The sequence below is a fragment of the Opisthorchis viverrini genome, assembly GCF_000715545.1.
Source record: "Opisthorchis viverrini unplaced genomic scaffold opera_v5_42, whole genome shotgun sequence".
Taxonomy (NCBI): domain Eukaryota; kingdom Metazoa; phylum Platyhelminthes; class Trematoda; order Opisthorchiida; family Opisthorchiidae; genus Opisthorchis; species Opisthorchis viverrini.
In genome coordinates, this window is record NW_008751698.1 from 1,370,560 (window position 1) to 1,395,307 (window position 24,748).

A 24,748-nucleotide genomic window follows, 5' to 3' on the forward strand; every position below is an offset into this window, starting at 1 on the left:
CCCATCGCTTCTGGCCGTTCCCATAAAACCTCGAGCCAGTCCTGTCCTCTAGTAGGCCCAACTTTCACGGACATCGGTGGCTGCGGACGGTCCGATAAAACGAGACGTAAGGCAGTCTGTGAAAAGCCCGCACTGTTGACAGCTCGTACTCCGATATCGCCACTGTCCTGTAACTGTAGATCGCTGATTGTAAGGTACGCTTCTTGTACTGTGGGTGTCGAGGCTGTTCGACTCGTGGTTGATGCCGGTTGATTGATTGTTACTCGAGAACGCAAGTCAGGAGTTAATTCAGACTCGACGCGGTTACCCTTGATAAACCAAGTCATTGGCTCACATTCGGGCACTGCTTCGCAAGTTGCTTTAACTACCAGTCTGCCACCGACACGTCCAGCGAGCACTTCATTCTTGCCTGGAGCAGATGTGACTTGACTAGATGATCCCTTATCCAGTTCTAGAGTCAGTGTAGGTTTCTGGCAGACAGTTAGGCGGCACGATGTTTCGGCTGTCCCCACAGTGTTCGTTGCGCGACAAGTGAACACTCCCGCGTCCTCTAGTTTTGCTCGGCTCACTTTGAGGGAAGCTCGACGTTCCCAGGCCGGGCTAGTAGAATACTTGACTTGACTTCGAATTGGTTTACCGTCCTTGAACCTGCAAATTCGAGAAAATGGACATATCCCGTAACGTATGTAATCCATAAAACTCCCGATAAATTTCAATTGAAGGTAGTATTGTTGTCGAAACCAAAAAATAAACCCATTTAGTCAGGCGCCAGGGCATCTGCATACGTTCAAAACCCAAATGAACACCTTTTCTTGCGATTTTTCCCTACATCTTCAGGTGAACTGTTCACAAGATGTCCGCATCACCATCGCCATCACTGATNTTCCCTACATCTTCAGGTGAACTGTTCAGACTGTTTGCACAAGATGTCCGCATCACCATCGCCATCACTGATAGCAATAAGAGAGAACACTGATGCTTCCCTTCTATGCCAATCATGTCAAATTACTCAAGTGAAGCTTTACGACGAAGAGAAGAAAGTATTTGGAGCGGTGAGGAGACCCAGGCATAGCCTACCACAAACATACAAGACGCTTACACCTCCAACACTCAGTGGATAGAAACGGATAACATGAACACCAGTGATGTTGGTTAGCTGCCATATCGTCCACTGTCTCCGGTGAAGCAGTTAGAAGAGAGCCTCATCCTGGAAGGCGAACAGCGATAATACCACCCATATTTTCCATAACAACCTTCATTCTCGTAAAGGAAACTACTCACAAGGTTTCTCTTTAAAAGATCCCTCTTATATGATCGATCTTTTTGATTTCAATGAGTTTCACTGCTAAACCGGTGTATATATGATAAATTTCCTAGCACACCGGTGCCTCCATCGGCTCAGGCCTAATTTACGCAATCAGGGAGAGTTGAAATTTTGCGAAAAGGACCGAACGAAGACTGCTTAATGGTGCACTTTGACCGGAGCTCACATAGTATAATACATATTTGCTCAATGAGGAATCGTGGGATACTTTCAGCACTTTGTAGAATTAAATTAAAAAGTTTATGAATCGAAACAGTGGTATTAGGGTCCCAAGTTTCCGTCACCGTTGTCAGGAGGTACTACAATCACCCTGATATACCTAAGTAAAACCGCAACACTGCTCATGTGTCAGGACTGTTTTATTAACGGTCCGGGCTCTGAGTTCCGGCGACAAACAATGCATTCATATATAGCCACAATGGACTCCATAAGCAAACCAATACTGTACACAGATGACCATCTAAGAGCCACCTGACATGCTCACTGAATAAATGCGTTATTCGCAGAATAAATGACTGCCAGTTTCGATTCATACAAACCAGAGCAAAGAATGAAGATTGATAGATCACAACAAAGTTCAATATAAGTTAAACAAACGTGTTTCCAGTCAAAGAAGCCCGAAGGTGCTGACACAACCAAAAAATTACACAACCTTTCGAGAAGAACAACAGTTCTCAAAAGAGCTCTAAATTTCAATTTGACCAGCAAACCTCAAACACTATGCAGATTCATCCCGACCTTGAAACCCGTTCTACCTAGGTTAGCTCTCAGAAACCCGAAGAAACCCGTTCGAGTAACCTCGAAAATAAACGGGAGACAGGGCAGGAATAATCTGTCTCCAGCTCTATATGCATCCATAGCGGTCCAGTCTATCCACATTAGAAAAGCTGATAAGAGAGTAACAGGTACAATTAAAGATCTAGATTAAATGAACAATACTAACTGCCCTTTACCCTCTCACTCCAAAGAAGAGACGGAAGCAAACAGGAAAACAACCCCCTTAGGAATAACTGTCTACAGAATAATTAAGCTAGGGTCGATCGGAAATCAAACAAATCTAGGTTACCACAGCTGCGCAACAGGAGCACACCCACAGGACTTTATCTGGAGTTGAACTCCGTCTGTTTTACCTTATGAAGTGTTTGAGGGAGGATGAATAGTGCTGCTCTGTCTCTCTAGTCAAACCGATAGCTACCAGTCTTCTCCTGTACCGTAGAGAAACAAAAGCCTTACACGACGTTGCCTATCCTCCATGCATGTGTTTGAGATATACCGGCATTTTTTTTATATCAAACCATCGACTGAACAGGAGGCTTTTCTCGCCTATCCCACAGAACAAACTAACAGCATTAATTTTACGATGGAGACCGAAAACGAAAAGAGTTACTGACTTTTCGACAGACCACACTGCTCATATGGTCGCTGAAAACTGTTTGATAACCAATAACTTGTCAGAGTGAATGAAACACCTAGAGGAAATAACTACTCAAAAAATTTCGCTACAAAACAACCATCGAGGTCGACCGCAATACCAGGACAGTCGATATAACTCATAGACCCGGTACCTTTAGCGCCATCGGGAAAATTTCAAAGTAATCTTGAAGAGATACGTACTTACAAATAGACAACACCCTAAACACATTGTCAAAGGTCACATCACTCCATGACGGCGCACGACTACTGAATGCAGAAATCGGTGTATAGAAGACAGGACAGAAAGCCAGAAAATTAGGGATGCAGATAGATGAGCATAATTGTCATTTCCTTTTTCCGCCTCCAAAGGTCCACAGAAATGAAAAAGCTCGGACCTGAACCAGCCGTCATTCTGAATAGGCTTGAGCACGGTCACCAGACAGATTTTGCCAGCGCACAGTCTCCTTAATCTGCCTTCAGATCATAATCGGAGAACCTACGCACTGAGGCCCCGGAAATTAGTATGCACTCCGGCTGCCAACCACAAAAATGAAATGAATCTTCCTCCCGTTAGGAGTAGTAAGCGCAGTGGCTGCATCGGACTCCGGCACCTGGAGAACGGCTTCTACCCAAATCCGTCCGCAGGCATTGCCACAGCCCACCTACCGAAGTGACCAATACACGGGGATCATACGTACACACGCATTAGACATAGACACACTCACAGTCTTACGCCAGACAGAGCTAAGGGCGCCTTCGGATCCACCGAGACATGTCGCTGAGCTCTTCAGGCGTATTAACCTGGTTGTGACCCGCTCCCGGACTAAGTTTAAACCACGATAGCCGAGGCTTCGGGATTAGGACATCCTGCCTTCACAACTGTGCTCTGATAGGATGTGATCTCTGATGAGAAATCTTTGACAGTTTGGGCTCTGGTTCTTCATGTCGACAATCTAGAGAACCGCCAGCAGAACGCCCAACACTTATGTAGCCGGTACACTCGGGACCATGATGATTCGACCGACCAAACTCACCGCCGTAGGATAAGGACCACATCTCGCACTCACTTTTTCTAAAGGACATTATGAGAGCGGGCTTTCTGATCAGGTAGCTGACCTGGACACAATTCGGTACCTTATTAATAGCGCACACACACATGCCAACATTTTGAAAAGTTACTAAATAGCACTTACCAAGTCACTTCACCCTTTGGCTCACCCAACTTAAATTCACACTCCAGTTCAACAGATTCGCCAACTTGTACGTTAGCGTTTGCAAGGGGAGTGACCAAGTTTGGCTTCGCTGATTCTGTAAAAAAAAATAATAAAAAAGCAATCCCAGTCACTCGAAACAGCAAAAAGCCTGTCATTCATCAAGGATAACAGTCCAGTGGAGAGCCAGTTGATTCTAACTCAGTAGTCCTCCATTAAACATAGGGTGAGTCTTTGTTCCGAGCTAGAATTCTCGTTAACCTTCTCCCTCAAGACTGTCACAGTGGGGACCATTTAACCAGCCCCCGGGATAATTTTTTGCAAGAGAAATTCATCTACACAAAAGCATACGTAAATCAGGCAAGTACTATCAAGATGGAAAACCACCCTGTGTGACTGAAGTATACTTATGATGATGGTTAGGTTTTTCACATTTCCGATTCTTTCCCTCCGTGCAATCAAAAACAAGTCAGACCTTCCTCCAATACACTCAGCCAGAAATCGCTATCCAACAGTCTGATGAATAAGCATTCCGATCGCGTTTCATGTATGCACTGATGTAAAACAATGGGGGATAGTATCAAACTCTAGTCACAGCGGCCGTTTATTTTGCGAAGCTTTGGTTCATTTATACTCCTCCTAACTAGATTACGAGGTAACTCAGAGCGTCAATCACCGAACTGCCGAGTTACCGAAACTTGGAGCACGTCTCTTAGATCTACTATGTAATGTAGTCTTTGTGTTAATTTTAGTGTTTCAGGAGGTAACTCAGAGTGTCAATCACCAAACTGCCGAGTTACCGAAACTTGGAGCACATCTCTTAGATCTGCTATGTACTGTAGTCTTTGTGTTAATTTTAGTGTTTCAATATGCTCCTCTTCAAAATTTCCTGCCAAGTTGCTTAGTATTTGACATACCAACAACTTTCGCGGGAACGCATGGTTCTGATGAGTCTGACCAAGGACCTTGTCCAGCAGCGTTCACGGCTGCCACTCGAAATTCATACTCTTGATCAGGTTGCAGATGTCTGATGGTAAACTCCACGTCAACCGGTTCTTCACCCACAGTTTCCCAGTGGGCAGATGAGAGGATCTAAACGAAAGGAAACAACAGTCATAGCAAGTTGACCCTGCAATCCTCGTAGTTCCATGTGGTAAAAGTGGTGAAACGTAAAACCAGGTACGTCAATCAAACAAAGATGGGTAATCATGGGATCCAAGAAAAAAATCAAAGGTTTCAGGTTCAACAGGTGCAAACCACGTCCCAGTAAAAATCAGAATTGAGTGTCGATTTCATCTGAGCAGCCTCTGTCACTCGCACAGTATAAGTAGCTCACAAAGGCTCAGAGCTGGAGGTTGAAGTCCCATGCGGGCTACTCTTATCCCCAAAATGAATGGATTAAACCGGAATCCAAGGATAAATACAAGGACAACTGGTGCAAGGTTTGGCTTATCACACAGATGTTCGTAAACTGTTCGCAAAGCGGTAGTATATTGTACTTTTTGAAGGAGGGGAGAGGAGTAAAACAGGTTCCCTCTATAGTAGAAATGGTTGGCAACCGAATCGGAGTTGCTGTCCGACAATGGTCAAACCATCGGACACCAGTGCATGGTAAGAAGCAAGTAGGACGACTGGCGCAGAAAAAGATGCGGTGCTGCATGCAAGCCTTCGGTACCGATTTAAACCAGGGAACATAAGATCGGCTGACGAACAAGCGGTGATTCACAAGAGGATCAGAAGTCACAGAAGAGATAGATTTGTGTGTAGTAGTAGGAGTAGCAGTGATGTTTTTCTCTAATATGCTTAAAGTCGGACAAGGCCAGGGCTTAGATTAGGTTTCAAAACGTTCCAAAACCTAACCGATACACACCTTCTCCATCCCGGCAGTTATTTTCACTTCTGACGAGCGAACACTGCTAGTAAGCACACTGTTTTGTGTGAGGCGCATTATGTTGAAAGAGTTCACGGCATGTTTTAGTAGGTGACAGAAAAGAGAATAAAAATTGAATTCTACCAGCCATTCCACAAACTTACTGCCAACGGACTGTATCAAATTCCTTCTCCAAAACACATGAGCCCAGGGCTCTTTAGTTACTAATACTCTCTCCCCGGTTCATCGCCGATCTGCTTATTACCCTGAGTAGACGGTGCTCTACAACCGTATACACATGGAGAGTCAGAAGTCAGTAATTAGTGAGATATACACGTTCTAGGCTTGACCAGGAGGCAATCTGAAAACCGCGGAGCCAAAGACACCTTATGACATCCCTTACTCACCTTGATGAAGCTGTAATTTTTGAGGGGTCTGAACCAAATTCGGCTCGGATCTTGTTAAACGGATTGAGCACTATGTGGCGTATAACAGGGAAAGTTTGAAGTAAAAACACAGGGTAGCGGAATAAAATGTCATAATCCGACATTTCGAATGGCCACGACAACCGAAACATTGGATCATAACATCTTATTTCACTACGCTGTGTTTTAACTTTAAACTTTCCACACTGTGGTTGATGTATGGTGTGCAGTGAGGCTCGCAAAAGTCTTGTTACATCATTAGCTATATCAACTCAATTGAATCAGTAACAATTCTGTTCCTCAAAGGAGAATGACGTTACGATAAGTGAGGTGACATCGGCCTTTGTGCTCCTCTTTGACCTACCCTCTGTAAGTGCTGTTTATGGTTGAACCCGGTGTTTTGTTTAGTGACAATGCTTTTAATGAACACGCTAGTCCAAACCATCAGTTGCGTGCAGCCACAAGACGTTTGGCAGGATCCTGTAATTCATCGCCTAGTTCGTGTTAGCAAGGTCTTCGGCGTGTGGATTGTAGTTTAAATTGCAATCGGTATAAAGGATGACCCAATCGGTCCTAAGCAGAGATGATAATCCAATAAACGGATACTTCAGTGCCTTCATTGCGCTCTCCTGTGTGAATGCAATAGGACTGACTGGTGTTCGTGATGTCGATGGGCAATGTGAGACCATTGGTTTTCTCTTGATCCATTCTACAAGCAGTTTTTCCCAGATGATGATTCAAGTTTCTTTCATTATCTAGGCAAGGTTCATCTGTTGGGGGTTTCGTCGTTCATATCAGTGCATTTTGGCGCCCGTGTCCCAGGTCTGCATCGAAACACACGCTTCAACTACTAGTGTGAAAAAATCGGATTGCTCACATGTCCAACTCAACAACCTAGGTTCAAATACATGAATGCAAATTAAGGAGAGGAACAGCTGTTTGAGAACACAATAGCTCACTAACCTTGTATTGCACGATATAGCGTTTGATGGTATCACCACCGTCGTCGTAAGGAGCTTTCCAGTTCAACGTAGCTGACTTTTCAGTCACATTTTTCAGCTCTGGTCGAGATGGCTTCCCGGGTAACGCTGAGGAAACGGAATCAGATGTGGGCAGTCAGGGGAATGTACACAAAAGGATCATAGCAACTGGTGTTTACCTCTTTAGATAACATTACATTTGACTGCTGACTCCTAGCAGAGTGATACCATAGATTTCGTCCACGATATGTAAGTTTCAAATGACAAATGCGTATGGAAAGCACAACTTGAACATTCTTAGATGAATCGTCTGTCAAACAGGCAGTTTTTGGCAAAATGATATAATAGGGTAAGGGAGTAGACAAACTGCTTACAGAACGGTGCTTGAGTGGAAATGCGGTGACTCGGTGTGGAGAAATCGCTGACCAGACTGTCAGCGTTTTCCGCTGCCACGCGAAATTCATAAACATTGTCAGGTACTAGACCCATTACGTTGATGCTATACGGAGCTGCAACCTGAGACTCCGGTATGGATAGCTTGCCATCTGTCGCACGGACCCAGTTGCCTTTCTGATTGGCCCGTTTCTCCAAGTGGTAGAAAGCCAATCGCGCTCCTCCATCCGAACTGGGAGGCTGCCAGCTCACTCGACACGAGTTGGTGCCGACATCATTAACTTCAGGACTCCCTGGGGCAGACGGTGGTTCTAGTAAATGAAAATTGAATCCAAAGTTAGTTTCCGAAAAGCAGAGAATAGACAACTGGCTCTAAATACCTTTTGTCTTAGTAGGAAGGTGAATAAGTGTATGAAGGATACAGTTCCTAACGGAAGTATAGCGTTTGTATTGTCTCTCCAGGCAGTTCTATTTCCGTGGCTCATCAATTATAAGGAGACAGTGAAGCGCTCTAGTAGTTGATGGTGACCCTCGGATTAGTGTTCGCCAGCATCGAATTCGTTACTTGAGTTTGACTGCATCGTCAACCTCCTATCAAATTTCGCCACACAGTTTGCTCGACAGTACTAAAACGATCCCATATTCGTCGACCGCTGGAGCAGACTACCTGGGATCAGTTAGGTGTGGTAGAGTGATAATATTTCCCGACATTTATGGGCCAGTAGCTAGNGCGAATTGTAAGGGCCCTGCAAAGCGAAACCTTAGTATCAGGGGTCCACTTTCGAAAGCAGCAGGTTTTTCAGACTTCATCTAATATGTCACATTTACAGGACAGAGGGGCGCCACATGCTTACTTGTTTTGGACGGTATCACCAGGGGGGTCTCAGTCTCAGTCGGTTCTGAACAACCAGAAGCATTCTGGGCCATGACACGGAAAAAGTAGGCGGTGTTTGGCGTTAGTCCGGTCGCTACACGATTCAAGCCAGGTTCAGCTGGCCCAAGAGAGGTCCAGCTTCGCTTGTTTGCCTCACGCTTCTCCACAATGTATCCGGTAATAGGTGAACCACCTGCATCTTTTGGTTCTTCCCAAGCTACAATAGCAGCACTGGGTTGTGTGTCATCTACGGCGCAACGGAGACGTCTAACAGGTCCAGGACGGTCAAGCACAGAAACTTTGAGTTCCAGGGTTGCTTTGCCCAGTTCGTTACTCACCTTGAAATTGAAAACGATGGCGAAATGCTCACGAAAGTTCACTGTTATACCCAACCAGAAAAAAAAACAGAAACATAGTTGGTATATCACCATAATACTACTCAGAAGTACAGAGTCCACACGACTCTGTACACATGGTTGTCGGTGAGGGGATTGAAGAACCTTGAGTTGCACGTGCCCAGTGAATGTCAGCGTCGTAATGCTACACAGTGCTTAGAAGGAAATCTCCCGGCGAAATACAGACAATATGAAGTGCTTGGGATTCTAGGTTTCGATAGTCCAGGTCATATACGGAGCCGATTCGGTTGACACATAGGAAACGCGGGGATCTCAACCCTATTCCTCTTGTAACCAATAAGGCCAAATTATGTCTAATATCTGTGATACTCGATGGCTCTATAACATAATGAGTAAGTGATACGTGAATAGCAGGATTAAAACTATAGGAGACACTTGTCCAAAATGCGCTTCCCATTATACCTGTAGACGTACAGGTCTTTTCGGACAAGTACCATAAACAATGTTGTCTACCATGGTCAGTAACTAACAATTTTGAAATATACCGTCGAGTCCAGTTTAAAACTTTGAACCACATAAAGAAACACGTCAGGAAGACAGCAAAGGTGACACTTGAATTCTCAGCATCGTATGGGAACACTGAGATTTGGTGTACTTCTGCAGTTCAACGGGGAACAGCAGGGAACAGATGAGTGACAGTTAACTCGTCCTTTCAAGTTTATCTGACGTAAAGGTAGAAACCAGTCGGCTAAACTTCAACCAGCTTGCCTAAATGAGCATCACAATTAATGAGGTGCCAAATAAGAGACAGCGTATTCCCAGCTGATTGGGTGTTTTTCCTCGTACTGCGCAAAGCAAGCAACTATGAGTACCGTTCCGGGTGAAATGTCTCTGTTCCTGGATGGGGGAAAACAGGTGAAATGTTCACCAGTTCAGCAGTTACTTTGATACGAAAAACGTGTAGTTTAAAAGTTTTCCACTTACCACGAGTTTGTAAGACCCAGATGCCTCGCGGTTCACTTGACGTAGACGAAGGCAAGTCAGCCCGTAGACTGTGTCCACACTCGCCATAGGACTTTCCTTAACCGGTCCTACAGGCAGTGGCCCGGAGTTGAATGACCAGTTGACGTCGGGTACCGGCGCACCAGAATAAGGAACCTCAATAACGCTACTCTTTCCAGCAATTAATTCAATATCTTTGGATGCGTCATACATGATTCGTGGAGGACATTCAATTACTAAGTCCGCTTCAGATTTCACGCCAGTCGGGAGACGGGCTGCGTAATGACCTTGCTCAGAAGGACCCAGTTTGACTAGAGTTAGTCGATGAACACAGAACGCCTTGTCTCCGACTCCCGTAACGTCGTAAACACACCGTGTGGACAGACTAAGGTCTCTACCATCCTTGGACCAGATCAGGTTCATACCAGGTCGTGAAAGTTCGCACTCGAACACAGCATCCGCAGGTAACTCGGTAATGGTGATTGGCTCAAGATGTCGAATGAACTTGACGTCGATTTCTAGAAAGAAGATGAGCCAAAACGTAAAACCCTCAGCGTAATATCACAGGTTGAAGCGATAATGCAGTGTTGTTATACGGTATCACAGCTCAAAAACCATAGCACTCACCTAAACGTATTGGACGACTGCTTTCCGACGGAGCACTCCTTCCAGCTTGATTGACGGCCACCACACGGAACATCAGGTCTTTGTCCGTTCCAAGACCATCAAGACGTATCTCGTTAAAGGGACAGAGTTTATCCGTTAGCGGTCGCCACTTTGTCGACCCCACTTCGCACACCTGAATTTCATAACCCTTGATCGGACCACCCTGACCTTCATCCAACGGAAGAGCCCACCGAAGTTGAACACACCCATCGGATACCACCTCCACGGTAGGCTGACCTGGAGCACTAGGTTCAGCTAAAACGGAAAAGACGAGTGAGCGTTAAAGAGATGGTTCATACCGACTTAATTCTGCAAACAGGTACGAAATGTTCAAGAAAGATTCCCATATGACTAACCTGCAACCTTCTTCACTGTCACTTCCGCAATGTTTGATGCAGAACCTCTTCCAGCCTCGTTTACGGCTGATACACGAAGGAAACATTCGCCCTCTGCATGAGAAATCGGTGACAAAAAGGAAAGTAAATTGCTACCACTCGTCATTATTCATTTGCTTGAACACACAGTTATTGTTTGAACTGTTCATCGGAGTTAATCATAAAGACGTACAATGATGCACAATTTAGAGGAAGGCCGTTCAACCGGTGAATTAGGAGAAGTGTGAACACTTAACACAAACTCATAACAATTCAGGGCAATTTGACTTTCCTACGCTTCTGTGAGACCATAGAAAGTGGCACGATCGAAGGAAGCCTCAACAAGGAATTACGCTGTCTTATGCCAACTTATGGAGGTCTTTTGTTCGTAGACACACCACTCTTGTTTGAACGGCCGTTCTCCTAGTCTGGTGTAATTATTCCGGTGAGTCCGCACCGAAGGGAAGCATTGGACTCGAATTTCGCTCTTAGTAGAGCTCATCAGCAGTGCATATCCAACGGCCGTGCCGGGATCTCAACCACGGACATCTGACATGCGAGGCGAGCGTGTAACCACTACTCCACCAACGCACGTTTGGACGCATCGAATTATCACGTCTGAACAGGCGAACGTGTTCACACTTGAACGATGTGAGTGGTGTGCCCGACCCTTCTAAGGGCAGTTTTTGAGGTGGCCTTTCCAGAAAGGGCAACTGCTCTGCGTGTCTGCTCGGCTGTGTGGTGGGAAACCAAAAGTACCTACCGAATCCATGATTTAGTGATAAAATGATATAATGAACTATAAATCCTTCCCAGGTGGCGTCTTTTCTTTGCATTCTTTAGTTCACAAAATTCCGGAATTTTCAAATCGACCGGAGGACCGTAAATGCCGTCGGATACTGAATGTCTGATGGTGAAACAAATCACGCCTAGTATAATACACCATCATCAGGTCATGATTTACTTAGTTTTTCTGGTTCGACTGACATTCCAGCAAGTGATATCTCTGTAAAATATTCCTCACGAAGTGCGCCTATAGCAGTTGCAAGCAGTAAAGTCCGTCCGTTAGGATCGAGTCACTCACCTTTGAGATGTTTCAAAACACGCTCAGTTTCAGCCGAGTCTGGCAAAGGTACCTCAGCCCACGGAGCACCACTTGCTGCAGTGCTCTTTTCGACCACGTAGTTGATAATCTTTGATCCGCCATCACTCTGTGGTGTACTCCATTCAAGCAAAACCTGTCCGTCCTTGTCTGCCACAGCACGAAGGTTTCGAGGAGGTCCAGGGAGATCTATAAAAATAAAAGACGCATGAGAAGTCAGTTTATAGTCAGACATTGCGCCTAAAATTGCATTGGGAAACCTGTGGACCTTAAAGAAAAAGTCGGAGCGAAGCTCTTGAAATATCTTGCAATCCGGTAGCCAAACGTAAGCAAATACAGCTTTCCTCCAAAAAACGTCGCAAAACGGTAGATGACACTAGACGCAGGACATTCGCTGTCTAGAGCCGCGAAGCTAAAGTGCGGGTTAGTTGTGGGCTTTTTTTAACATAGTACACCCACGTTATACTGATCTGATGGCTCCAGGGGAAAGCCGCTAATCAACCATCCATGTGTAACCACAAATTAAGAAACCTAAATCTTTTGGGTTGGGGAAAACTCACTGTGTGGTGAGACCACTTGGATAGGCTCAGGAATGCTGGCGAAAGCTCCAACTCCGAGTTTATTCTGCGCTGCCACGCGGAAGAACATGCGCTTTCCTGTAGTCAATCGGGAGACCTCGTAAGTGCACACATTTTCACTATCGGTCACCTCTGTGACAGGTAGGCTACTGCTGACGGGCTGCCAAAGTGCTACATCAGATGGACTCGCATAAGCGTTTTGTGTCTCAGCCTGTTCGACCACGTAGTTGGTGAGTTTCTGACCTCCGGTGTCCGCCGGGGGCGACCAAGTAAGGCGCACAGAGGTTTTACTCGAGCACGCAGCGGTCAAATTAAGTGGTGCAGAAGGAACATCTACAAAAAAGAATTGTCAAAGGTGAGGTGGAGTGGATATGAAGAGATTTTTTCTATAGGCTTGCGATATTTGTATATCACTCTCCTCTTTAGCCCCTCGAGTGCATAGTTAGACCCCGTTAATGCACTGTATAGGCTGGTATACCCCAGTGGTATCAATCAATCGACGACTGTAAGCAGATTTTGAAAAAACTATGAAGCAAATGCAGCAGGCTGTAACTGATGATAACCTGAACGGGTATGGTGGCTAAAAGGTTCGCTAGCCAACTTTTCCACTTAAACATAAACTGATGGCTAGGCATACGAACAGCCAATCAATAAACGATGTAGTTTTCAAAAGGTCGGTTCAAACAACCGATCTTTCCATAAGAGTGGTGGTGTTACTATCGACCGCAGCACAACGCAAACGCCAGTCTTCCATCCTGGGATCTCAAATGACGAGTGAAACAGACGAGTCAACTTCATGGACAAACACACTGTATTCTACGAAGGCAAACCTACCAGAAACTGATACTTGGAACTGTGCGCGTGCTTCCCCTCCGCTATTTGTAGCCACAATGGTGTACACTCCTTGAACCTTGCGAGTAGCTTTTTTGATGTTCAGCGAGACCTTGTTGGGTTTATCCTTCTCAGCCGTACCGACATCAGCTTGGACTTCTTGAGGCAATACTTCACTCGGCTGAGCTGCCTTCTCGTCCGGTGTAAACAACCATGTTACCTTGGGCACTGGCGTGCCTTCCACAGTGACGGGGATGAAATGCTTCTGACCGGCGTTAAGACGTGATGTTTCCAGCAGTACGTCATATTTCAGCTTTGGCGGTTCTGTGGACGAAGTATAAACGAAGCAGAAGTTTTAAAGCGAACTCAAGCCAAAGATTACTCGAAAAAATTAGAGATCCGTACTTCAAACATGCATAGGAAGGGGGATGTTCTCAATGGTTTATGCTTGGCAGTTTGACCATACAAACAACGTTAGTTATTAAGAACACTTTGGCATGCTTTTCAGGCTGGAACGGGAAGGCTGAAAACGCACTTGGTCTGTACGGAGCTTTGATCGGTGTTCGGGTTTCGACGGGTTCACTCTTGCCGACAGCATTCACCGCAACCACGCGGAACAGATACTCTGTCCCACTGGCTAATGAGTTTGCGGTCTCTTTGTCACTCGAAGGTAAGGCGAACTCTAGCGTATCTGGTGGAATGCAGAGCACATCGTCATCGTCTTGTGGACCGGTTTTCACCAACTGCCATACACGTCGCTTCGGGTTTCGAAACTCCAATTCGTACCTCAACAGTGGACTGCTTCCATCGCCTCGCGGTGGCTTCCAGCTGACAAGTATCTCAGTGTTCGACGCGGCCACATCAGCTGTTAGTCGTTCAACTGGCCCGGGCTTGTCTATTTGAAGGAAAGTTCAAGAAGTATGGTTACATGAGAATCAGATAAGAATAAAACACGTACTACTAGGGAACAAACGAGGAAGTGAAAAATCAACATGTGGCTGAGAAACAAAAACTATGTTGATCCTATCAAATATCTCCAATATAAATTTCACCAAAGTTTCGATGTTTAGTCGACCACGAACGCAAGTGAGCAGCGTTTTAGTAACTACCAATGAACAACCATGAACAGACTACAATGAGAAATATCTATTATAGTGAGAGCTCGGGAACGCTCTCGAAAGATCACTGTCCCCCCCCCTACAAAAAAAACAGTAGAAGAACGGGATAATCCCTTGCACTGTGGGAATGCCATATTGTTGCACTTATACGAAAAGGACTATTCCGTCCGGCTCTGAAGACGAGCAACTCAAACAAAGGCATTGCTCCAGCTTGACATTAGCAGTAAATTATTTGATCTCTACCGGCAGAGCAACTGAGCCGACAACAACAATAACAATTAGACCATATAACTAATTTCACCACAGCTACAAGTACATTGCGTCCTAGGGTTATAAACAAAGACTTACCCAGAACCGCCAGGTTACATTTCCACGTAAGTTTACCATGTTCGTTTTCAATCAGAACGCATAATTCGCCTTCATCATCCCGTTGGACCCGTTGGATGGACAATGAGGTAAGCCCGGCCACGGTGTCAACACGATAGCGTTTGGTAGAGTCGGTTACGGTAACACCTTGTGCAAGCCATCTGACGGTTGGCTTGGGGTAGGCTTTGAAGGGGACTTCAAGTACGAAGTTAGAACCAACAGGAACTTGACGCATACTACTCATTTCCACATCTTCCCTTAAGGCCGGAGGAACTAGACGGAGAATGATAAAAATAAAAACAGAAAGTGGCCATGAACCTTTCGGTCGTCTACTAACCATGCAATCCGAACTCATGACTTAAGCTGCACTCATCACATGGTGGATTCATACATATGATTTGCAGCAAGCTGAATTCCAAAAAAAGTACACAGAAAATGACGGGGATTCATTTGTTGCGGTAGTTTTCATTTCACCACTCTTCGACGAACGGCGATATTGCTCCCTCGGAAGACAAGTAAAGGTTTAGGGGATATGAATGAGCAAAGCTGGACGAGTGTTGGGGGGGGGGCGACGGAGATGTGTCACATCGTATAAATATTTGTGATCAATTAACAGGGTTATTTGATTTGTCGGGAGGTCGATTTGATTAGTCGTGCCCACACCATCCAACTAGTCGTTCGTTCAGTTACTGCAGTAGATAGCAGATCTTCAGTGCATGTAAACGGAAAGGGGTGGTCTAAGCCCACTCAATACTGACAGATTTATATCATTACTAGGGCAGAACTGTCTTATAGCAAAACGTTTACCTATGAACCTATGCTCCATACAGAGTGTTGTTCCATTAAAAGGATGTGAGTACGATACTCTTCTGCCTAAAACAAGGCTTGAAAAGACTTTTAGTGTTGCACTATCCCATTAGAGAGTGGGTTCTTATGAGTGACAGTTCAAAACAACAAACGGCTTAGACCCACGGTCAAAATTCCGCAGTGAAAATTCCGATTGCAAAAGGAAATATATGAACCCTATCGTGAATAGTGGACAAACTTATATTTTTGCTTATTTCGCGTCCAACATCGTAATTACCAAAAAAAATCAACATCAAGATAGTTTGCACACTGGGCACCTCAGAGCGATAGCCAGCTTGGTATTCACAAGTAGAATCCGTTCATCAAATCCAGCCATAGCGTTAGCCACTAATCTGGGTGTACGTCGGTGCTTCCAAGGGAGAAAATATCTAAGGAGAATAAAGTTGTTCTTCTGGTTGTCAGTCTCTGTTTGAGAGGGATGCCCAACAAATCGTATCTGTCGGGGAACATTGTTGTATATTGGCAAAAATGGTGATTTCCCTTTAGAGGGGATCTCCATTAGAAACTTTTACATTAGCCTAATACACTCATTTGCAAACCAATGTGGTTTTTCGGGAGAGTCACTCGGAACCCAGCTGAATCTCTCTTTTATGATGTTTAAAGCTAATTTCGTGCAATTTGGGTTTAAGTGGCACATACGATTGACGGAAAATCGGAAACTGTGCCTAACTGATGAGTCCCAAAAAGAGCAAAACCGTTCGTGGGCTGCAGAAGAATTTTCAGCAACCTTATAGGTAGTGTATTACATCTAAACTTTTACTTTTCTTATGTACTATTTCAACCGTTCGGTTGATGGATATGAGGGGATGACGCCGGCGTTCACTGGTACCTAGAGGGTAACTTTCTAAATGGCCTGGTTTCACTAAACTCAGGGCTTTCTATAAGGTTCACGGCGATATGTGTGACAAACTTCAGGGATCAAGCTGATAATTTATCGGGTGTGCGAGACAAATCTGAAAGTCAGTGGTAACTCATCACCTCGTTGTGAACTGACAAACTCCAATCCCCCCGACGAGAGGTTTTCCGCAACACATCTTGGCGATGGTTTTGACTAGGCTTGATTAGTTAAAACAGCATAGCAATGGCGATGCTCAGAAGGCCCTCAGTCAGCACAACACGTGCATGCGCACGCTTGTCGTCGGGTCACTTTCCTGTTTGCACTGTTGCACGGCTGCACTTGACATGAGGCGACAGCACGTGACCAAACATTCCACGTAGTTTTGTCGGCTACTCTGATTGAGGGCCACATAGGCCGACAATGAATCACACCAAACACGGTGCCGACCATTTACAACCGGTCCTTGCGAAATATATCACTGCACATTTCGCTCAAATTGTTCGCTCTATCAGGATGTATGACGGTACATAAGATCAGTACTATAAAAATAGTAAAAACGTAGAAAAAAGCTAGTTAGAAAGGAACAACAGGCTCGCCAATAGGCTCGGTTCTATGCTACATCAGCCAAGGAAATGAGTCAACATCACTGAGTTGATATTGTGTCATTTTTTAATTAGTCCTTCATGCTGTTGATTAATTTGTACGAATCTTTTCCAGTGCCGGACACGTTAAACAGAGCGTCTCTGGACAATCGGCGTGGTTGTACTTTTGAGACGTCTCCAGGCCGGAAGAGCTGCTCAATGCGAATATTTCTGAGTCCTTTCCTTCATCTGAGACGCGATGAGATGCTTCTGCAGTACGCAAGCTTTTCTTCTACCAAAATCCGGGACTGCTGCGCAAACAGCGGTGGCAAAATGTGAACAGTCGTTACATATCTTCTACGCAGGATGAGCAAACCGAACTGACTAATGTACAATTTACTCATCCTTTTACGAAAGGACTTATGTCGTACCTTTGTCGCCGCCCCTATTTTCACAACTCAGGATCTTACTTGCTAACTTATGTTGCCTGTTTCCGCTCCGGAGGTAGGTAAATCAACTCACAACCTCAAGCTATTCGATCACAAGATCCAAAAAACTTGGGACTGAATATCATGGATGCACAAACTCAACATACATGAGTGGTGAAAGCCACAGGCTAGATCAAATTCATCCAAGACTGGGGAACTTCTGCAAACAATAATATATCGCCTGCATGGTTTGCAGCGAAGGCTCCTTTTCCCGTAGAAGGCTCTGTGCCGCCAACAGTTGTCGCAACCAGAGATCTTTTGGATGTTTTTTTCCAAGGAGGATCCACACTCAATACACAATTACACAATAGCAATAGCCCTGCTCAGATCGAGTGCTGATCAGAAAAAATATTCACTTAAACTATTTGGGTGTAATAAACGGTTTTCAAGTCCCAGACACAACGCTTGCATGACACAGCATGCAAAAAATCCGCTGTGATATCGTAAAGACTCACTTTTGGCCCCGACCGACGCTTCCGTTTTTAGTTTCTTGTACGTCAACTGGTATACGTCGAAATCGTCCACCGTGATATCTCGGATGCTTAAACGGTAAACACATCCTTCTGGAGTGAAGTCATACTTTCGTCCTAATTGAATTGGTCTTCCTCCGCGTAACCACTGAACGCGGCAATTCGGGTGTGTTAGTTCGCATTCTAGATCCGCACTAACTCCAGTGCCAGGGATTTGATCATAATATATGTCGGTCAATGGACGAACGATCCCAACTTCTTCACCTGGTGTCGCGAAGAGGAAATGTAATTCATTAGGTGATAAGTTCTGGACGAAACAATTTGCAAGACGTAAAAATGTGCCACACATCAGATACCTTCGGTGTCTCATTACTGGTTTAATGCGCGCTTTAAACACTGTATTCAACGGTTCATACTAGGGAGAAACCTACCTGGGGCGACCGATTTGGAAGGAATTGATGGTTCACCTCGACCAATGCTGTTTGTCGCAACCACGCGAACCTTATATGTCTTCGTATCGTCCAGTTTCCCAATGGTTGCTTCGAAAGGCTCGCTGTCTGTTCGGCTTACGGGATGCGTGTGGACCGGATTCCATAGCTCTAGTCCTGTGGCGTCGGTGATCTCGATCTCATACGCCGTGACGGGAGCTCCGCCGTCTTCTTCGGGGGCCTTCCATTTGACAATCAATTGATCCAAAGCAGCAGGTAAAACTTCGAATAGTTTTGGTGGCCCAGGTGGTTCTGCAGTATTTAAAGTTCCAGCAGGTTAATGTGCTAGAAAACATCAAAGTTTATCTACTACTGTACATGAAGGCCGGCAAACCCAGAGGTAGTGTCCAACTAACCTAACCACTACCTAACCACTGCGGACAATGCTGCTGGCATAGAAAGCCAACGCTTCGCCACTCGTTTAAAGAGCTAATCAAGTCTTAATTGAAAGCCAGAATACTTTGGGATTTGAAGATAGCCCAACACTTCAGTTGCCACTTCAAAAATTGTCAGCCCTCTATAATCGTATCGCACTACTCATAAGGTTGATGAAAACTCTTCGACAGCCCACGACCGGTTTCACCCTTCTCGGGGCACATCAGGTAGACGAAGTCCCCGGGTTTCCGTCAACCTTATGTTCTACTTGAAACCAGATTGCACGAAATTAGCGAATATACACTCATTCGCAAACAAATTTGATTCTGTGAGAGACTCACCTGGAACCTAGCATGGAAACATCACAAACGAGAGGTTTAGCTAGGTTCCAGGTAAGTCTCTCGCAGAACCGAATTTGTTCTCAGATGAGTGTATTTCGCTAATGTCAGTCTTTTACATTCACATGAAATCAGAGTGCACTAAGTTGCGTGGCACAGAAATGTAAAGATAGACTTTATTGTCGAAGTTCTTGTGGATCTATGGAAGTGGGGATGTACTTTGTTAGTCTGACAACTTGTGGACTTAGCAGATCTTAGCAAAGAAAGTGGGCGACTCGGGTACCCCACGGAAATCTGGTTTATCCGAGTAGCCCGTGACTCAGAGGCAAGTCATCCGGTACTTTGGCACTGTAATTGCCGTATTCCTGCAATCAGTCAAAGAATATCGCAAGAGATTTCACCTTAGAGTATACCTTGAAAAACCAAACTGACTCTGGTAGACACTAGATACATGTGCTGAGTTCACCAGAAAAGAAAAGTGGAGATTTGTCATTTTCGTAATGGCTGGGATGTTAATAGGCTCATGGTTTTCGTGGCTTTCAAAACATATTGGTTAAACGTTTAAAACATCTCCTGACTCTAGTCAAGTACAATTAACTGATCATAGGGTAAACATAAACACGTCAAACACACCAGAGTGCGAATACGTTTGATGATATGCTTGTTGGTTCCACACTGGGACCAGAATGTTCAGCTTTTATATGCACTCAGGTTAGACCTTCGTATTTTCCGGTCTACTATCGTTCATGTTTCCCTACTCTGATCCGTGTGGACTTTGGCTGATTGTTCATATGGCAGATTGGTGAAAGCTTGAATCTCCCAGTTAACTCAAGGTCACTCCACCTGTCTGTTCTCCACATGGTGCGCCTGTTTTTATTTTGGCCGCATTTTCGGATAGAAGGAGCGAATTCGAAAAGGAGTAAAACTCACAAGTAGGGCGGACGCCTGACATACTACCCGCTCACGTAGAAGTCAGGTGACCGGGGCCGTCCACAGAAGGCCCCGGTCAATTCTTTGTTAACCTTGCTTTATGCCTGACTGAGACCACTTTTACTTTACCCAATAAGTTTCACTCAATTAGATTTCCCCTGTTCCCATTCACAAAGGTTGTTGAGAGGACCAGTCCTAAGCTGATTTCACTGCATGGTCAGTATATTCGTACATGAATACGGTAGTAAGCAACCTCCTAACGTGTAGCACCTTTTTGGAGGGGAATTGAATATCTCACAATATTTATTTCAGAATATTTTCAAAATATTCCAGAATACACCCCATGTGGGACACCCCCTCAATACACAAAAGCCGTTCAGAACGCAACAACAAATTCTCATAAGGATCATGCATTATATGTTTTTTTCATCATTACCCAAGCTATAATCTGGGTTTGACCGTAGCTAAGTAGATATTCGTCACGGTGCATCAGAAGATGTTCAAGCAAAATTGTAAGGGACCAACAGAACAGAACGGAAACATGCTAACTGATGGGCAAACGAAGTTAACTGGGCAAACTCACTCTAGCTGTTCCTCTGTCAGTTATGCGTATCGACCATTATTATCGAATGCACAGCAGAAGCCTATTCAATTTGAAGAAAGGTTGCCCAGCTTTCACGATGGCAGTTAACCCAACGAGTGCGTTTAGTTGGTAACTGATCTTCTACTTAATGGGTGGAAGACGTGCTTATGGCTTGACTCCTATGGCGTGTACACTGGGAAACTTATTCACCTGTCAGGATAGCTTGGATGCATGTGCGAGGTAAGTTTGACATTTTCTTTGATTGGTGGAAAGTGCATTCTCCCTCAAAGCCAGTAAAGCGTGCGGTGAAAAAGGGAAGTGTAGCTCCAGATCGCTGATTGGCTGGGCAGGCGATTTGGCGCCTTTGTAAATTTGCTCATATCAGGAGAACTGGACTTCTTATGCATGCGTTTAACGAATGCCGTTTGGCTGTATAATCAATAGGCGGCCCAACGGGTTGGTTGCGTGCCCATGTCCGCTTGAGCGGAGGTACACAGTGCCCGTAATGCGTGTTTACGCGAGTGGTGGAGGCATTTGGTCATCACACCACTGGTGACTGTATGAATGGGTTGCGTAAGGCTGTAGCACACTGTCTCACTTGGTGATAAGTACATTCCTTCCATAACTCCGGTGACGCGACCGTGTAACTCAATAACGGGCGATGAAACCACTTGTTTGAGTGTTAAGTAGTGTAGACGAATTTTCGGAAGACTCGTCGGTGATGTGCTTCACTGGAATGAGCAGTACAAAGGTTGTCTGTCGGTTCCTGGGAAAAACTCGTCAGACTGTTCGAAAGTAAGCAATGGCCAGTTTGTGTGTGTTGTTGAAAAGCGTCCATTTCTTTTGCTGGTTGGCGAAAGATCATTTCGAAAAGGCCACCCAGTATGCAACAATATCCCAGTAGCTAACCCGAGCTGCACCGCCAGGCTACACCACAATGGCATCCCCACAACAGTATCCCGATGGCGAGGCGCCACCCAACAGTGCCTGTGAGTCTCAAACCCCATACTTGCGCTCCCGCGTTACTGACAATATGCACACGCTTATCAGCTCCAAAGACCACAGCACTAATTGAATCTCATCCACCGGACAACCTACGACACACTATGAATTGTGCTGAACTTTTTTCATATCCCTCCTATCTGTTCGTCTGACGACTTTTCCGGACGTTTCCAGCGTTTCGTTTCTTCTGTATTCGTTTTTTTCTCATTTTTTATGTTCGAGTGAGTCCGCTGACGTATCAGCTAGCCTCCCCGCCATCGTGACTGTTCGGTACCACAGTTCCTTAATACTTATGACACATTGGTATCCATTTTACAACCGAACTAACTTGTTTTAGAATCAAACCGGTGGTTCCCACTGTCCAATCCGTTGTTTGTTACAGTCCTGTTGTCTGTATAGACTCTTCTGTTCCAACTACCGCCCCCTGATAATTGCAGCTGCTTAATGTCAATACTACAGATGCCCCCACATACCTCCCTTCCGACTCAAGCTTGTGATAGGTCAATCAACAGCGACAGCTAACCCTGTGTATACCGTTACGGTGGCCCGGATTCTACACGGCTACTGAAGTTGACTGGCAAACTGAAATAAAAATAGCTTGGAAAAATGGAGCATTTCGATGCAGTGCGGACGGTTACCGACTAGACAGTTAACTGCAGCTGTCGACGTCTATGCTGAAAAAAACAGCAAACTGTAGTCATACCATAGTTACTACACTGTGCACACAACAAGAGGGGCAGCATTACTCACTTGGAGCTTCCATTGTCTGTGCTTTCACAACCCTTGAAGGTTGGCCAGCACCAGCAACGTTTGAGCACGACACACGAAACTCATACTCGGTCCCAGGCTCCAGTTTGGAAATTGTTGCTGTGTTGGCGACCGGAACAGTCAGGGAAAACCACCTAAATTATGGAAAAATGTAGGTATACTTTGTTTGACTCACAGATTCAGCAAACCATTAAGTTTTTCATGAGAAACCCACCTCGATTGCCCCTTGGGACGATATTCCAGCAAGATTTCGGTGATGGGCGCAGCGTCCGAGGTCTTTGGAAGAGTGTACTCTAGCTGAACGGTGTGCATATCCAACGGTTTTGCACGAATGTCCGTGGGACTTTCTGGCTTATCTGTACAGAGAAAAGAACCACAAACATTTGTTGTGAAGAAGTACAAATGACAAGAATCATCATACCCCCAGCTTTACCTACATTCTGGAGGGAAATGAATCAGCTCTAACTTAACGTGTCCAGCCATCATGAGAAATTATAGTTTTATCACTGACACATTGTCTGAAAAACATCGAGTTCAGGCACTTGAGGATAGATTAGGGATTTTAGTCCCACCCATTTTCATGTACTGCTATTCCTCCGATTTGAAGGTCAACCTTGTGGAACACTACGAGTAATCTTATCCGAGGCCGTCTTCATGCTGGGACAAACTTCCTTGGGAAGCAAGTGCTTCTATCAATTACTTTGTTGTTTCATGACAGTCTAGTTACTACTTATCTTGCCAGGATCAAAAAAGAACAGACCCGTAAGTCTACAGTTAGAAGGTTTCATAATCTATACCATGGTTTCGTTTTACGTTGTACGATGACAGTCAATCAGTCTCCGGTATCACGGTAAATCGGAGTCAGAGGTGAGTTTCCACATTCCTCACATGCAAGTTTTAACAATGGACATCAATGGACATCATGTTTCGGGCGGGCAGATGCGCTATCGAGATTGACAGCTGATTTCACGTCTAAAACACCAAATCAAGACTCGGTTATGCTGCCTATCATTAAGGATTCAGGTGTTCGACATATGTTCCACACATCTGTGGGTGGACTTCCAGCGATAGAAGATGCAGGCCCAGCTGAAACAGTCAAAGATGTCCCATTGTAGCCTATGGAATTTACTGACAGGAAGCGAGAGTATAAACTGAGAGTTTGCAATGGGTTTTACACACAGGATACTATCGAGTACGTCCGACCGTACCAGCCTCAGTCAAACGAACAGGCAGAATGGTTTGTCAATACGTTGAAGCGAACGCCGTGGACACTTATCTCTCAACACAATATAACCCGCCAGTGGAAGGGTTTTTTATTGCAGAGTGAGGACTACTCTGCACCCCATGCTTCTTAGCTCAGCCAGACGAGAATACAACAAAAAGATGTAGCCTCGGTTCAATCGACATTATTCGGCAAAGAATTTACTTCTTCACCCCAGCTTACTAATACACGCGTTTACCTACTATCAGGTGCGGAGTTAAAATAGAGATGAAACAGCTGGCTGACAGATCGACCGATTCGATTTCTCAGCAGGACACGGAGGAATCTCTAAAATCCCTACCCACGGTCTTTTCCGTTTCGGACATTTCACTGTCTGTCATTTTAAACCTCAATGCTGATAGGGTGCATAAAATGCTAGAAACTATCCCAAATAACCGCCAGTTTACTCAGACTATATCATCAATTCTGAGAGTCGTTGGAGACCAATCGGCAGGATCGCTTTCGAGAATCACACCCGGGGACGTAATCCTTAACTTGGACATACCCGATTGTCGTCTAAATGTCGGTATGATAATGGCTCCGTACTTATTCGTTTAAAGGATGATGGAATTAAAATAAACAGGTCATGCGATAAGTCAGTTCACGTCAAATCAAGTGAAGTCAGATCATGTAAAGCTTTAGTTAACAGTATGCAAATTTACGATAACATCATCGTCATCGCCACCACCATCATCGGCAGCATGACTGAATACTGATGCTTGGTTGTGGTCACGAAGAGACTGGGCCTTAACGTAATGTGACTGTTTGTGTCATCATCATCATCATCATCATCATCAGCTGTAATAACCGCGTACTCGTCGTACAGTGGCTGTATCTGCCGCAGTTTCCTTCACCGATGATTGGCGGGGGGGGGGG

The 24,748-nt window shown here is 45.1% G+C and overlaps 2 protein-coding genes across 2 annotated transcripts in view; one reads left to right on the forward strand and one right to left on the reverse strand.

Annotated features, from left to right (window-relative positions):
* T265_03095 (hypothetical protein) overlaps positions 1–24,748 on the reverse strand; it is a gene marked incomplete at both ends in the record, with an annotated part of 123,412 nt that overhangs the window by 43,964 nt on the left and 54,700 nt on the right. The window contains 18 exons of the mRNA XM_009167500.1: positions 150–648; positions 3,931–4,045; positions 4,866–5,040; positions 7,207–7,331; positions 7,598–7,927; positions 8,471–8,828; positions 9,831–10,366; positions 10,476–10,769; positions 10,871–10,963; positions 11,973–12,179; positions 12,551–12,901; positions 13,403–13,723; positions 13,935–14,294; positions 14,866–15,156; positions 18,113–18,391; positions 18,559–18,867; positions 22,594–22,745; positions 22,787–22,967. Coding sequence (XP_009165764.1) covers positions 150–648; positions 3,931–4,045; positions 4,866–5,040; positions 7,207–7,331; positions 7,598–7,927; positions 8,471–8,828; positions 9,831–10,366; positions 10,476–10,769; positions 10,871–10,963; positions 11,973–12,179; positions 12,551–12,901; positions 13,403–13,723; positions 13,935–14,294; positions 14,866–15,156; positions 18,113–18,391; positions 18,559–18,867; positions 22,594–22,745; positions 22,787–22,967 — 4,976 coding nt within the window. The remainder of the gene's footprint in view (positions 1–149; positions 649–3,930; positions 4,046–4,865; positions 5,041–7,206; positions 7,332–7,597; positions 7,928–8,470; positions 8,829–9,830; positions 10,367–10,475; positions 10,770–10,870; positions 10,964–11,972; positions 12,180–12,550; positions 12,902–13,402; positions 13,724–13,934; positions 14,295–14,865; positions 15,157–18,112; positions 18,392–18,558; positions 18,868–22,593; positions 22,746–22,786; positions 22,968–24,748) is intronic.
* The window catches only part of T265_03096 (hypothetical protein), a gene marked incomplete at both ends in the record, with an annotated part of 78,205 nt that overhangs the window by 3,659 nt on the left and 49,798 nt on the right, over positions 1–24,748 (forward strand). Inside the window, 2 exons of the mRNA XM_009167501.1 lie at positions 7,303–7,394; positions 13,908–14,069. Of these exons, the coding sequence (XP_009165765.1) occupies positions 7,303–7,394; positions 13,908–14,069 (254 nt within the window). The remainder of the gene's footprint in view (positions 1–7,302; positions 7,395–13,907; positions 14,070–24,748) is intronic.